At 41.3% G+C, this 14,838-nt stretch overlaps 2 protein-coding genes across 2 annotated transcripts in view; both read right to left on the bottom strand.

The window, feature by feature from the left end:
* The window catches only part of LOC311628087 (olfactory receptor 5AN6-like), a gene marked incomplete at its 5' end in the record, with an annotated part of 243,286 nt that overhangs the window by 17,700 nt on the left and 210,748 nt on the right, over positions 1-14,838 (bottom strand). The window lies entirely within an intron of this gene.
* On the bottom strand, positions 3,659-11,190 carry GLYAT (glycine-N-acyltransferase). The gene is made up of 5 exons (XM_084894959.1): positions 11,101-11,190; positions 9,314-9,421; positions 6,645-6,771; positions 4,915-5,086; positions 3,659-4,699 (listed from the first exon to the last, which is right to left on the bottom strand). Exons 1-5 carry the CDS (start codon positions 11,176-11,178, stop codon positions 4,297-4,299), a joined length of 888 nt encoding a protein of 295 aa, XP_084751085.1. The 5' UTR covers positions 11,179-11,190; the 3' UTR covers positions 3,659-4,296.

Genomic DNA, 14,838 nt, shown 5'->3' with positions numbered 1-14,838 from the left:
GTGCAGGAGCAGTACCAGGAGTGGCTGGGAGAAGGGGCAACTCCCCCTGGGCACACTGGATCCTATACATTGCCTAGCAGGGCTCAGGGCAGCCTGACAGGACATCAAGTGGTAAAAGTTCAGCAGACACCTGGCCAAAAGGCCGCCTGAGGAGGGGTGTAAAATGTGTGAAGGAAAGGCTTAGGTTTTCAGAATTCTCTACTCCCCATCTGTCGGCTTCCTCCCTCTGAGTGGCACTATTGTGGTCACATGGGTGCAACTAATATTGTATCTTGAGAGGATTTCCCTAATGTATGTATCCTTTTATCCAACGATGAAAAAATCCCAAAGAACAAGAATAGAGATAGTCTACTGTCCTTTAGGCTTAAAAAACACCCTGGAAATATCCGGCTAAGAGCTGAAACTTGGTTCTGTCCATATGCCTCAGAGAGATTGGATGAGTACATGGCCCTGTTTGGCCCTGACTTTAGCCACTTACGTTACTCTTAAAGGTGTCTTTGCCACAATGTGAATGAATTGCCGCTTTTTGGAATAGGGGCTTATATGAAATTCTGCATTCCCAACCTTTCTTGAAACAGATGTATGTTCTACAGGTGTGGCCACCATCCTGAGACCAGGTCCTGTTGCTTAGAATCAGGGGGTAACTGGAGTGGAGTCACCTCCCCTCGCCTTCTTACATTCAGGGATTGAGCTGAACTCACTTTGGGGGAGGCCTGGCAAGTGTGACAGGTGTCACAGATGGAAGGATGGAGAATGGAGAGGCAGACACTCTGCTTAGTCCCTGCCTGGGTGGGTCAGGCAGATTAAGACTGGCCAGCCCGCACCACAATTGGGTGAAGTAGTGTCCTCTGTGTCCACCTCTCACCCATGAGCCTGACCACTCCCCTCAGCTCTGGGTAGTCCAGTGCATTCCACAACATTGCACTCTGCTCTCTCATGCTGCTGGCCCTAAATGAGAAGGAAGAAAGCAGTTGGCCCACAAAAAAACTACACAGAAAGATGGGGCTTACATCTGGTGAGCACATTGGCAGTGGCAGGATCCTCTCCTGCCTCTGTGGCAGCACTAAGGAGCAATGAACCGAATGGTAAAAAGCAAAGAGCAGGTGGGCTGTAAGAAGGGGCCCTGGGCTGTTAGAGGAATTCCTAACTGTTGGTTTAGGCCCGTTTCCTCTGGGACACCCCTTGAGGGGTTCAGACTGCAAGAGGGTGTAGGCCAGGCTGGTGGACCCTTCTCCAGTGCACGAATTTTGTGCACCAGGCCTCTAGTTTTATATAATAAAACCCTAATGTGCAAATGGACCAAATGGTGGAACAACCAGTCTCTATTACATGCACTGACCACCAGGTGGCAGAAGATCAATGGGGGAGTGACACTCAGCCAGAAGCCAGGCTCGTGACTGGCAAGCACAGTGGCAGTGGTGGGAGCCTCTCTAGCCTCTGCAGCAACACTAGGAACAAATTGGGCACCCCCCCCCCCCCACAAGGAGTCCCAAACTGCAAGAAGGTGCAGGCTGGGCTGAGGCCCCCTCCAACCACCCAGTGCACAAATGTCATCCACCTGGCCTCTAGTATAGTCTATATATAAAAAAGCTTAAGTGACCATTATAACTGAATGACTGGAATGACTGGTCGACCAGTCACTATGACACACACTGACCAGCAGGGAGCAGACACTCAACTCAGGAGCTGACCCCTGATTGTCTGTGTGCCCCCACAGCCAACTTCTCACAGCCCCTTCAGCCACCTGACTAACATCCCATGGTCCCTCCCCCCTACTAACCAGCACCCCCATAGGCCCTGATTGGGGGTCTGCAGGCCAATCTTCTGGGGTCCCATCCCCTGGCCCACGTGCCCCCCAATAGGCCTCAATTGCCAGCCAGACCGAGGGACATGCACAAATTTGTGCACTGGGCCTCTAGTATTGTAATAACTATGTATGTAGTGAGGTAGAACTAAACTTATTGGGAAAATCATGTTGTAAATTATATAACTAACTAACTACTATCCTACATAATAAAGAGCTAATATTATAATTAGACCAGAGAGCAGAATAAACTTCTGGAACAACCTGCCAAACAACCAGTGGGTGGGCATCAGGGCCAGCAAGCTGGTGCTGTCAGGTCGTCTATGGAGGTCCTGGCACTGCTCGCTTCTGCAAAGATGGTGAGAGAGGCAGAGACATGGGCCTGGTCCCAGTGCCCATGTCTTCCGAGGAGGTGTCCTCAAAGGAGCTGGACTGGGCTGCAATTGGACATCCCCTGAGGGCTCCCAGGCTGCCAGAGAGATGTCTGACTGACAGCTTAGGCCTGATCCCTTCAGAGTGTGCCTAAACCATCAGTCAGACATCCCCAAGGGGTCCCAGACTGAAAGAGTGTGTAGGATGGGCTAAGGGACCCCTGAGTACACAAATTTTCATGCACTGGACCTCTAGTAATATATACATGCAGTGAATATAAACTGAAAATAACATTTTATGAAATATCACATATTAATTAAAAAAAAAAACCTTTACATTGCCCTAGCCAGTTTGACTCAATGAATAGAGTTTTCATCTGGGGACTAAAGGGTCATGGTTCAATCCCAGTCAAGGGCACATGCTCAGGTTGCAGGCTCAATCCTCAGTAGGGGGCATGCAGGAAGCAGCTGATCAACAATTCTTTCTAATTACTAATGTTTCTGCCTCTCCCTCCTTCTCCCTTCCTTTCTGAAATCAATAAAAATATATTTCAATAAATTTTACATTATAAACACTAAGGTAAAACAATATATCTGCATGCAATACTAATTTTCATCCATAGTTCTATGGCTCTGGACCAGCAGCATCAGGAAACTTGTTAGAAATGTAAATCTGGGACTCTACTCAAAATCTACTGAATCAGGAAATCTAAAGGTGAGGCCCACTCTCTGTATTAACAATCCCCCTAAATGCTTCAGATGCATCCTCAAGTGGGAGAATCTCAACTGCTACACCAGTGGCTCTCAATTGAAGTCAATTTTGCCACCAGGGGAGTTATCAAGAGCTGGAGACATTTTTAGTTGTCATAACTGGAATGGAAAGTGTTACTGACAGCCAATGAGTAGAGGGCAGACATCCTGTTCCATATGCTATAAATGCACAGGATGGCCCTATAACAAAGAATTGTCCACCCTATAATGCCCATTGTACTAAGGTTGAGAATCCCTTCTCTAAACTAAGCCTTCACTCTTTTGAGTGGACAAGAAATTAAACCTCACACATTGGTTTCTCAGTTTGTGGGGCCTTCATTCTCAATTCCACAGCCTAATCCTAATTGTAGATGGACCAAAAGCATGCAGGTGGCTATCTTCAGTCCAGTGTTCTCTTTCCCTGTGCCAGGTTTAGTGCTGTTCCTGTTGAAATGTGGCAGGAAACTCTCCCAACTACCCTGATCCAACTGGGACAAAAATTGCTCCACACCACCACACTGTGAGACTATTGTCTGAACTGCATAGAATTTAGGCATCCTGAAACAATGTCCCAAGGTCACGTGAAACAGTAGGTGCCCATGATGTACTGCCCTGCCCCTAAAGTTCTCTCTTCTCAATAAATAGCCATCACCCTGGGTTTGGGTCTTCCCATTCTCCATAAACCCACCCCAAGCTCTTCCCATCACAAACCACTTCACTTCAACTTCCACAATCAAACACAAAATCTCTTTATTGTTTGGGATTTGGGTGGATTCAGAAAGTTCTGCTTTCAGAAGCAACATTGAATCATTTTCCCTGATATGGGAGTGAGGAGGGGACAGGCTAATATAAGTTAGTCTTTTTCTTCAAAACTCTCCCTGCCATGTCATATACATTGTGTTGTATTGAGAAAGTAGCAATCAGAAGAAAGAATAATCTCTGCAGAACTACTGAGCAGAGTCCACTTGCTGATCATTAAGAGAAAGAGCAAAGAATACGTCATAATGCTAAGAAATTATACCTCTCCCTGGAAAATCTGGCAAGGCTCTACACATTCACACACTATGAGTTCCAGGAGAAGCCATCTGGGCAGCATGCAGCTGATTGGAGTGTCATGGAGATGCCCGGAAGCATGGGGGAACTAAACCATGTGTAGTGAGTGCCTGGGGCTGTGTCATCCTGAGACATCTAAGGGAAGTCAGCAGTGACTTGAGTGCAGGGAACATGGTATTGAACATTCACACTGTCTCCCCAGAACCCACTACTTTACTGATCATTACAATTATTACTGATCATTCTTTCTCTCTGCCCACCCATCCATTGCCCCAGCCACATGTTGGAGCCCATCTGATACTTGTTTGTAGGATGGAGTCACAGAGGCACACAGTTCCACTGGTTCCAGGTACAGGGCATGCGGATATAATGCAGATTATAACACATTTTGTGCAAAATTTTGAGATTCTTGTCAACATGAAGATATATGGGGAAGCCGAGATTGTTAAGAGCCTGGGTCTGCTTATAGACGACATAGGCAATGAGGCCCTGCTTCCGGTATTCAGGCATGGTTCCTCCCATCCGTGACTCCCCTGTCTGGTCCATCAGGCTCCAGCACACAGGGTTCCCCTCAGGCCCCAGCATACAGACTGTGGGGAAGGTCTGTATACAGCGCTCGATGAATCTCTGGTTCCTCTCATTGCCACCAAAATGCCAGAATTTATTCATCAGGGCAGCATGAGTAACATCCAGGGATGAGAGTTTAAACATTTCTTGATTGCTATGGAGGTTCCAAGAGAAAAATAAAGTCCATGAGTACTTATTATATTTGTTGTTATCCCAATTCTCCACAATACATTTCTGAAAAAAAGATGATTTCGGCTGCTTTGAAGCATATTGACCATAGGGAGGCAGGAGTAAAGCAGAAAGAGAAGTTGGGAGGCTACTTCAGGAATGGGAGGTGTAAGTAAGTGCAGTGATTTTTGTCAAACTTACATGGCCTTGGGTTTGCCACTGCCAGGTGGTAAGTTCTTTACATCCAACAAGGAAGGAATCAGTTTCTTTACACTATCAAGCATCACAAATATAAAGCACTGAGTGTGCTTGACTTTGAAGGATTTCCTGGCTGCGAGATTTTGTATCACCTCATTCAGGTTGGACTGGGAACCTAGATGGGGTTTTATGGAGACATGAAATTATTTTAGTTCATTTTAGAGAGAAGCTGTTCAGTGGAGTGGCACAGTCTACTATTTACAGTCTAAAAACCTAGTTTCGGATTGGTTCTGCTGACAGTTGATGGGACATCATCTCATCAGGATTTGTGCAATGAACATGCTCACAGATTCATTCATAACCATGGTCATGCCACTCGTGGTAATGCCAAGACTGGAACCAAGTTTTCTGGGCTACATGACTGTATTGTTCTGATAATCACAGGAGATGCATTATAAAACAACAGTAGCCATCATCTCTTGTGTGCTTACTCTGTTCATAGTATGGCAGATTGTGGCAGGAATAACCCACAATTTTTCTTGTCTCTTTGTATCTTTTCCCTGGAATAGTCCAGTCCTGCAGTGCATCTGACCCTGGCCATGTGACTTGTATTTGCCAATGGAAAAGAGTAAATTTGATGCATGGAGAGGCTAATGGGGGCTTGCAACCTGGGCTTCCTTTGTGGTCCTAATTTCCTTGAGACCAACACTGTATTGATAGGATTAGGCTAGTCATATAAGGACTTGTGTGCCTATGATTCTGTCACTAAGGTGGCCAGCACCAACAGCAAGAACCATTATTCAGGCATGTGAGTGATGCCATACTAGAGCAACCAGCACATAGTCCATCCATTAACACCCTACAGCTGCAAGAGGAAATCCTGATGAGACCAGCAGAAGAACTGCCTTGCAAAACCCAGTCTAAATGTTGATTCACAGAATTATGAGGTTTGCTATGCAGTCCAAGTTAAATGACACAACCAGCTATTGTTGCTAAGCCATTCCCATTCTACATGTTATCTAATCTTTTCAACACATCTGTGTTTTAGCTACCATTATCCTCACTTTTACGTATGATCTCAGAGGGGTTAAGTCATGTGGCTAGGATGATATAGCAAGTAACAGACAAATGCCATCCTAGGGAGTGTGATTCAGGGATGGCATGCTCATAACCATGATGGTTTCCTTAATGATCTGGGACAGTGGTCAGCAAACTCAGTCAACAGAGCTAAATATCAACAGTATGACAATTGGAATTTCGTTTGAGAACCAAATTTTGAAACTTAAACTTCTAATGCCACCTCTTCAAAACAGAGACGCCCAGGCTGTGGTATTTTGTGGAAGAGCCACACTCAAGGGGCCAAAGAGATGCATGTGACTCCAGAGCTGCAGTTTGCCAACACTGACCTAGGAGGTGCTTCATGTCATTGTTATTCCTGGCAGGTAAGGCCACAGGGGAAGCTCTGCCCTGACATCAATCAACCTAAGAGATTCTAGATATGTGGGCAAAATAAATTCTTGGCTATCAAACAATTATATTATATTTCCTTTATGAAACTTTTTTTTTTTTTTTGCAAGCTTTGAGAGTGTTTTTCCCCATTACAGGTATATTCACAACTGAGTAAAAAACTGATAGCAGGCTGAGGGTCTGAAGTGTGGGGAAAGAAATGAATCATAAGGGAAATTGTCAAGAGAGAGAATTGAGTCAGCACACTTCCCATTCCTCTTACTTACTTTGGATCTGCAAATGCTGTTTCCAATTGATGATTTCTGGTGAGCCAAGCAATTCCTGACAGTTCTTGAGATTGTTGGAGTAGATTTGGTAAGTATTGGTGTAGTGATCAAGGTCATCCACCATTTCCTGTTTGCATTGGGAAAAGCAGAATCAACCAAAATATTTGTATTTTGTGATTGCCCTACCTGTTGTCAGTGTTTCATTATGCTCTGATATTTTTTTATTGTTTAAAGTAGGGGTATCGAACTCAATCAGAGAAGGGGCCAAAATCTAAAATCCAGCCTAAATCGCGGGCCGAATGGTTTACTGAACAGTCATAAACTGACGATGTCATAAACTGACAGCGGAGTGCAGTGATGACAGCGCGGTGCGGGCCACATTGCAAGGCCTGGCGGGCTGGATTTGGCCCGCGGGCCTTGTGTTTGACACATGTGGTTTAAAGCATTACATATAGTAGTACATACATCTCCCTCCCCCCAATTGACCTTCTCCCAGCCTCCTTTACCCACTGTCGCATGCCCTTATCCCACCACTCCCCAGTGTCTTATATCCATTGGTTATACTTATATGCATGTATGTAAGTCCTTTGATTGATCTCTCCCCCCCCCACCCCACCCCCCCCCCCCCCCCCCCGCAACACTCCCCAGCCTTACCACTATAATTTGACAGTATGTTTGGTGCATTAAGGCCTCTGTATCTATCTTTTTGTTCATCAGGTTATAATGTTCTTTATTTTCCATAAATGAGTGAGACCATGTGGTATTTTTCTTTCGTTGCCTACTTGTTTCACTTAACATAATGCTCTCCAGTTCCATCCATGCTATTGCAAATGGCAAGAATTCCTTCATTTTTATAGCAGTGTAGTATTCCATTGTGTAGATTTACCATAGTTTTCTAATCCACTCATTTGCTGATGGGCATTTAGGCTGTTACTAAATCTTAGCTATGGTGAATTGTGCTGCTATGAATATAGGGGTGCATATATCCTTTCTAATTGGTGTTTCTAGTTTCTTGGGATATATTCTAGGAGTGGAATAACTTGGTCAAATGGAAGGAAGTTCCATTTTGTTTTTTTGAGGAAACTCCATACTGTTCTCCACAGTGGCTGCACTAGTCTGCATTCCCAACAGCAGTGCACAAGGGTTCCTTTTTCTCAGCATCCTTCCCAGAACTTGTCATTTGTTTTTCTTGATGATAGTCATTCTGACAGTTGTGAGATGGCATTGTCTTTTGATTTGCATCTCTCAGATATTAGTGACTTTGAGCATGTTTTCATAAGTCTCCTGGCCTTTCTTCTGTCTTCTTTTGAGAAGTATTTATGTAGGTCCATTGCCCATTTTTTTTATTGGATTATTTGTATTCCTTATTAAACTGTATGAATTTCCTGTAAATGTTTATCAGTGATAACATTTGGAAATATGTTCTCCCATACAGTGGGTTTGCTTGTTGTTTTGTTGATGGTTTCTTTTGCTGGGCAAAAGCTTTTTATTTTGATGTAGTCCCATTTGATTATTTTCTCCTTAGTTTCCATTTCCCTAGAAGCAGTATCAGTGAAGAAATTGCTTTGGCGTATGTCTCAGATTTCTCTGACTGTGGATTCCTCTAGAATTTTTATGGTTTTCTATCTTATGTGAAACTAGACCACCAACTTACACCAAACACAAAAATAAACTCAAAATGGATAAAGGATTTAAACATGCTCTGATATTTTTAAGTATCAGGTGTTTGGTTGGTGTATTGCTTTTATTAAGAAATTGTTTATGTTATGAAATCAAGTCAAGAACTTCCTTATTCAATTCATATTTAATAATTTCATGAATAAAACTATTCTGAACTCAGCTCTTGCTTTAAAATTTCAAACAAAGCAGACCCATATAGAATTTAACATTTCTTTCAAAAAACACAGAACAGTCAGACTTTTAGCAAAATGCTTTTTGTACATGTTTATTCTTTGGTAGTAAATGTGTTAGCTCTAATGGCTGCAGTAAACAAACAAAAAAAGCAAAGCAAAACAAAATAAAAACAAAGAAACTTTGTGTTCTCTTATGATTTTTAAAGAAATAAGATTAGGGAAATGTTCACATTCTACCATGCTATGCAAATTCTTAGGAACAGGTAGATGCAATTATCAGAACTTTCTAAACATCAATAATGATTTTCTAAATAAAGATGCAACATTTTCAAAACTAAAATCAAATAAACTGACATTCACAAAACTCAAGTAGAGAGAAAACCAACAGTGAAAATCTTTGGTCAAATGTATAAATCTTGCTGTAGACCAAAGATTTCTACAAAATGTGGGCTCTGAACATGTCTCTGTCAAAATTGATGGAGGTAAAAGACTTAGAATACCCACCTATGAATGATGAAACAGAAAAATGTTTTAAGATGAATAAGTTCTGAGGATCTTATGTACAGATTGGTGATTGTAGTTAGTAGTACTGTATGACATATTTTTAAAAACTGCTAAGAGAGAAATTCTTAAATATTTTCAGACCATACTGTAATTTGTCTGTGGATTCACTTGTATTCTCTTCCAGGATGTGCAATTTTTGAGCACAGGGAGTGTTCAATATTTCTGGTATTCATTTCTGTGTGCCCAGGTCTCCCACATTTCCAATGCAGATAAATACATAGACGCACATTCATTCCATATCTGACACCTTACCTGCTCCTGAGGGCGGACAACTACTGTATTAAAATCAGGCCACTTGTCCACCACAGCCTTCAGCTTGAAAGGATTGCCCTGGTTCATGTGGAAGATGGTCCCATAAACCTGCAGCATTACAAGAAAGTGGGAGGGTCAATAAACCAGGATTGGTAAAAGTAGGTTTATGGTTGTTCATCTGGAAAAAACATGCAGGTTATGAGTATTACCATAGTTTTATCAACTTTGTTTCACATACTCACAATTGTGTATGTAAAACAAACCTTTATTATGAAAGGATGTTAGAGTAACTTGTTTGATCAAGGCATGGTTATTTCTATGAAATCATGGAAATCTATCATTGAAAGGTCTCTAATGAGTATTTCTGCCAAGCAATTTTAAGTTTTAGTGTTCTGCCTCAATAAATGTATCTTTTAGAAATATGTTTACATTGCAAAATATTCAGACTAATAAAATTTATGAATAAAAAGCATGAACTCTCCACTGTAGGATTAAATAAACATTTAATGTCATGTATGTCAAGTATATCTCAATTTTTAAATGGATGAAAAAAATCTTTCTTTAGATTTCCTAATTTCATGTACATACACAATAAAATAAAAATTTCAGTTAGATGTGATTTTAAAATGTTTTTATCCATTGAATTAATACATTCTAGTCATGTTTCTTTTTCAATAAATAAAAACAATCTATTGACTTCAGAGCATTCTATGACATGGATGAACACACCTTATTTCTTAAACTTTTCTTTTTAAAAATAATTTTATTAATTTCAGAGAGGAAAGAAGAGAGAGAGGGAGAAATATCAATGATGAGAGAGAATCACTCATTGATTGGCTGCCTCCTGCATGCCTTCCACTGGGAATCAAACCCACAACCCTTGACCAGAACCTAACCAGGGACCATTCAATTCTTAGGCCAAGGCTCTATCAATTGAGCCAAATTGACTATAGCTATTTCTTAAACTTTAATTTATTCACATAAACTAGCAAAGATAGTACAAAGAAGTTCATAATATATCTCCCTTGCGAAGAGGTGATGTGAACATGAATGTAAACAATGGGGAGCATGAGTGAATTTACCACCACTAAATAGCTGCTAATTAATAAACTAGAGGTCTGGTGCACAAAATTTGTAGGCAGGGGTAGGGGCTGATTCCAACCTGTACCCCCTCAAATCTGGGACCCTTTGAGGAATGTCCAACTGCCTGTTTATAGGTCCAATCCCACCAGACATCCCTCCACCATCCAGGGCTATTGGATCCAAACCTCTCACCTACCTGCCTGATTGCCCCTAAATGTTTCTGCCTGCCAGCCAGATCACCCCCTAACCACTGCCCTGCCAGCCTATCAGTGCCTAATTGCTCTGCTGCTGCCACGATTACCCCTAACTGCCCTCCTCTGCCAGCTTGGCCCTCCCCTGCAGGCCTGGTCTCCCCCAACTGCTCTTCACTGCAGGCCATGTCCCACAAACTGACCTCCCTGCAGGCCTTGTTCCTCCCAATTGCCCTCCCCTGCTGGCCTGATCACCCCTAACTGCCCTCCTTTGCAGGTCTGGTCTCTCTCAACTGCCCTTCCCCTGCTGGCCTGATCTCCCACAACTGCCCTCCCCTGCCAACCATCTTGTGTCCACACGGGGGCAGCCATATTTGACCACATGGGGGAGTCCATCTTGTGTGTTGGAGTGATGGTCAATTTGCCTATTACTCTTTTATTAGATAGGATTATTCTGTTCTCTACTTCTATCGAAAGAATACACAATCTGTTCTTTCCCTGAGATTGTCTCACCTTTAAGGACTCAGGAAGGCTCTTCCTCAAGGATTTTTCTAGCATCTGAAGCATCTGTGGACCCTGCAAGTGGAGCATCTTGACCAGTATTTTAGCCTAGAGGGAAGATCAACATACAGTCAGGATGAGAAAAAGTTGAACCCATAGGAACTAGATCCACACATCTTTACCTAATCTTACAACGTAACAGGTAAGATAACTCTGCCCACTTATAAAATAACTGCCTTGGGGGTAGAGAAAGTAGAATCACACTAGATTTCTACCGTTACTACAAATACCATAAAGTTGAGATGGGACTACCACTAAGAGACAAGAGTAGCAGGTTCTATGTTAATGTCCAGGACTATCTTCAGTACCCTCTATTGATGTTACACATACTGAAGTCATCAGTAATGCAAAGGAAAGAGGAAGTTGGTAGAAAGCACCTGGTTCTCCTTTTGAAAATCTTCCCTTCACTTTCTTACATTACCCTGAAATTTTATTAAACATTTATGTTAACAAAAATGTTCTTTAAATATGCTAGTGCATCTTTGGGGATTAGGTTGCAGTCAGTGATTCCCCCAGTGCCACCACTAACAACCACTGTAGCCTTGGAAAAGTTCTTTACTCTTTGGTTCCATGGTTTACTCATTACTCCTAATGAAAACAGATTCTACCTAGATAATTATTGTCTCTTTCCCATCTTGCAAGATGGAGAGTGAAGAAGCTGAGAAGCTGGATACTAAGGAGGTGAAACCTGGAGCCAAGAAGCTGATGCTGGTGACACGGTCAAGAAGGGTAACCCCAAGGTCAATGTGTGTAAGAAGAGGAAGCCCCACAGAGGTGAAACCCTGTCCTGGTCAGAGTAATTGGCAGCTATTCCTGGTCGTCTATGTATTCCTTTTTTAAAATAATTTCTTTATTGATAAAGGTGTTACATATATGTCCTTATTCCCCCATTTATCCCATTCCCTGCTTATGCCCTCACCACCCTGTTGTCTCTATCCATTGTTTTGGTTTACATGCATGATTACAAATCCTTTGATGATCTCTGTACCTTACCCTCATCCTCCCCTACCTTCCCTCTGAGGTTTAATGATCAACGTTCCTCTGTCTCTGGATCTGTTTTTGTTCATCAATTTATATTGTTCATTATATTCCATAAATAAGTGAGATCATGTGATATTTATCTTTCTCTGCCTGGCTTATATCACTTAGCATGTTGCTCTCCAGTTCCATCCATGCTGTTGCAAATGGTAAGAACTCTTTTTTTTTTTTTTTTTTACCGCAGCATAATATTCCATCGTGTAGATACACCACAGTTTTTTAATCCACTCATCTGCTGATGGGCACTTAGGCTGTTTCCAAATCTTACCTATTGTAAATTGTGCTAATATGAATATAGGGGTGCATATGTCCTTTCTAATTGGTGTTTCTAGTTTCTTGGGATATATACCTAGAAGTGAGATCACTGGGTCAAATGGGAGTTTCATTTTTAGTCTTTTGAGGAAATTCCATACTGTTCTCCACAGTGGCTGCACCAGTCTGCATTTCCAACAGCAGTGCACAAGGATTCCATTTCCTCCGCATTCTCCCCCACGCTTGTCATTTTTGATTTCTTGATGATAGTCATTCTGACAGGTGTGAGATGGTACTGCATTGTCATTTTGATTTACATTTCTCAGATGATTAGTGACTTTGAGCATGTTCTCATATGCCTTTTGGCCTTCCTTCTGTCTTCTTTTGAAAAGTATTTATTTAGGTCCATTGCCCATTTTTTGATTGGGTTGTTTATCTTTCTTTTGCTAAATTCTATGTGTTTTCTATAGATGTTAGAGATTAAGCCCTTTTGGATGATAACATTGGCAAATATGTTCTTCTATGCAGTGGGCTTTCTTATGGTTTTGTTGATGGCTTAGTTTGCTGTGCAAAAGCTTTTTATTTTTATGTAGTCCCATTTCTTTATTTCCCCCTTTGTTTGCATTGCTCTGAGAGTGGTATCAGTGAAGAAATTGCTTAGGCAGAGATTTCTCTGCCTGTGGATTCCTCTAGTATTTTTATGGTTTTCTGTCTTATGTTTAAGTCCCTTATCCATTTTAAGTTTGTTTTTGTATATGGCGTAAGTTTGTGGTCTATATAGTTTCATTTTTTTTAATGTATATGTCCAATTTTCCCAACACCATTTATTGAAGAGACTGTCTTGACACCATTGTATGTTCATGGGTCATTTGTCAAATATTAATTGAACATAGTGGCTTGGGTCAATTTCAGGGTTCTCTATTCTATTCCATTGATCTACGTGTCTGTTCTTGTGCCAGTACCAGGCTGTTTTGAGAACAGTGGCTTTGTAATACAGCTATATATCTGATATTGAGATCCCACCTACTTTGTTCTTCTTTTTCAGGACTGCTGCAGCTATTCAGGGTCTTTTTATTAGTTCAGATGAATTTTTGGAAAGTTCGTTCTCGGTCTGGGAAATATGCCTTTAGAATTTTAATGGGGAGTGCATTTAATCTATATATTGCTTTGGATAATATGGACATTTTAATGATGTTGATTCTACCAATCCATGAACATGTTATGTTATTCCATGAGTTTATGTCTTGTTCTACCTCTTTTTTCTGTGTTCTGTAGTTTTTGGAGTATAGGTATTTTTCCTCTTTAAATAAGTTTATTCCTAGGTATCTTAATTTTTTTGGTGCAATTGTAAATGGGATTGCTTTTTTAGTCTCTCTTTCTGTAAGTTCATTATTCACATATAGACAGTGCATAGATTTTTTGGTGTTAATTTTGTATCCTGCTACATTGCCAAATTCATTTACTAAGTCTAATAATTTTTTGAAGGAGTCGGCTATGTATTCCTAAAGGCCATGCGCAAGTGGATGTATTCAGTAGCTAAATCCTGGATTGAAACAAAAACAGAGAAAGTTCTTGGTACTGTCACAAAGCCAGTTGGTAATGACAAGAAAGGTGGTACCCAAGTGCTTACACTTTGAAAAATACCTAGACACTATCCCACTGAAGATGTGCCACCAAAGTAGTTGAGCCATGACAAGAAATCCTTCAGTCAGCATGTGAGAAAACTGTGGGCCAGCATCACTCCCAGGACCATACTGATCATTCTCTCTGTGCACCACAGTGCAAGAGCGTGGTTTTCTTGAAGCAGCTGAGCAGGTGCCTTAATGTCTGCAACTCTGTGCCTTAATTAAGTTCCTCTGCATAGAACACACTAGAAATTCATTATCGCCATCTCTATCAAGACCAATATCAGTGTTTAGTTTTTTGTAAAAAAAAAAAAATAGTACACCAGTTTGTGAGGATAAAGCCCACTGATAAGAGCAAACACATTTTCAAGAATTTCCTAGAAAAGATCAATAAGACCTATGAGGATATGAAAAGAGATCAACTAGAATTAATAAGGAATCAACAAGAAATGATAAGGGATCAACAAGAAATGATAAGGGATCTACAAGAAATAAAGAATACATTCTCTGAAATAAAAAATATTATACAGAGTCCTAAAAACAGAATGGAAGATCGTAAGAATCAAATAAAAGATTTGGAACATAAAGAGCCAGAAGACACTCCTCCACAGAAGCTAGAAGGCAAGAGAATCCAGAAAATTGAAGATAATGTAAGAAACCTCTGGGACAACTTCAAGCGAACCAACATCAGAATTATGGGGGTCCCAGAAGATGAGAGAGAGCAAGATATTGAAAACATACTGAAAGAAATAGTGACAGAAAACTTCCCCCACCT

Source organism: Pipistrellus hanaki (assembly GCF_964339955.1).
Source record: "Pipistrellus hanaki genome assembly, chromosome: 9".
Taxonomy (NCBI): Eukaryota; Metazoa; Chordata; class Mammalia; order Chiroptera; family Vespertilionidae; genus Pipistrellus; species Pipistrellus hanaki.
This window is presented reverse-complemented; position numbering and strand designations above follow the sequence as displayed.

What these genes read in the sequence shown, in the direction of transcription:
- GLYAT (XM_084894959.1), bottom strand. Translation starts at nt 11,178, where the DNA reads ATGCTCCACTTGCAGGGTCCACAGATGCTTCAGATGCTAGAAAAATCC. An exon ending in GCCTTCCTGAGTCCTTAAAG is followed by an intron (nt 9,422 to 11,100) that starts GTGAGACAATCT and finishes GTAATGCTGCAG; the next exon opens with GTTTATGGGACCATCTTCCA. An exon ending in ACAGCATTTGCAGATCCAAA is followed by an intron (nt 5,087 to 6,644) that starts GTAAGTAAGAGG and finishes AACCCCATCTAG; the next exon opens with GTTCCCAGTCCAACCTGAAT.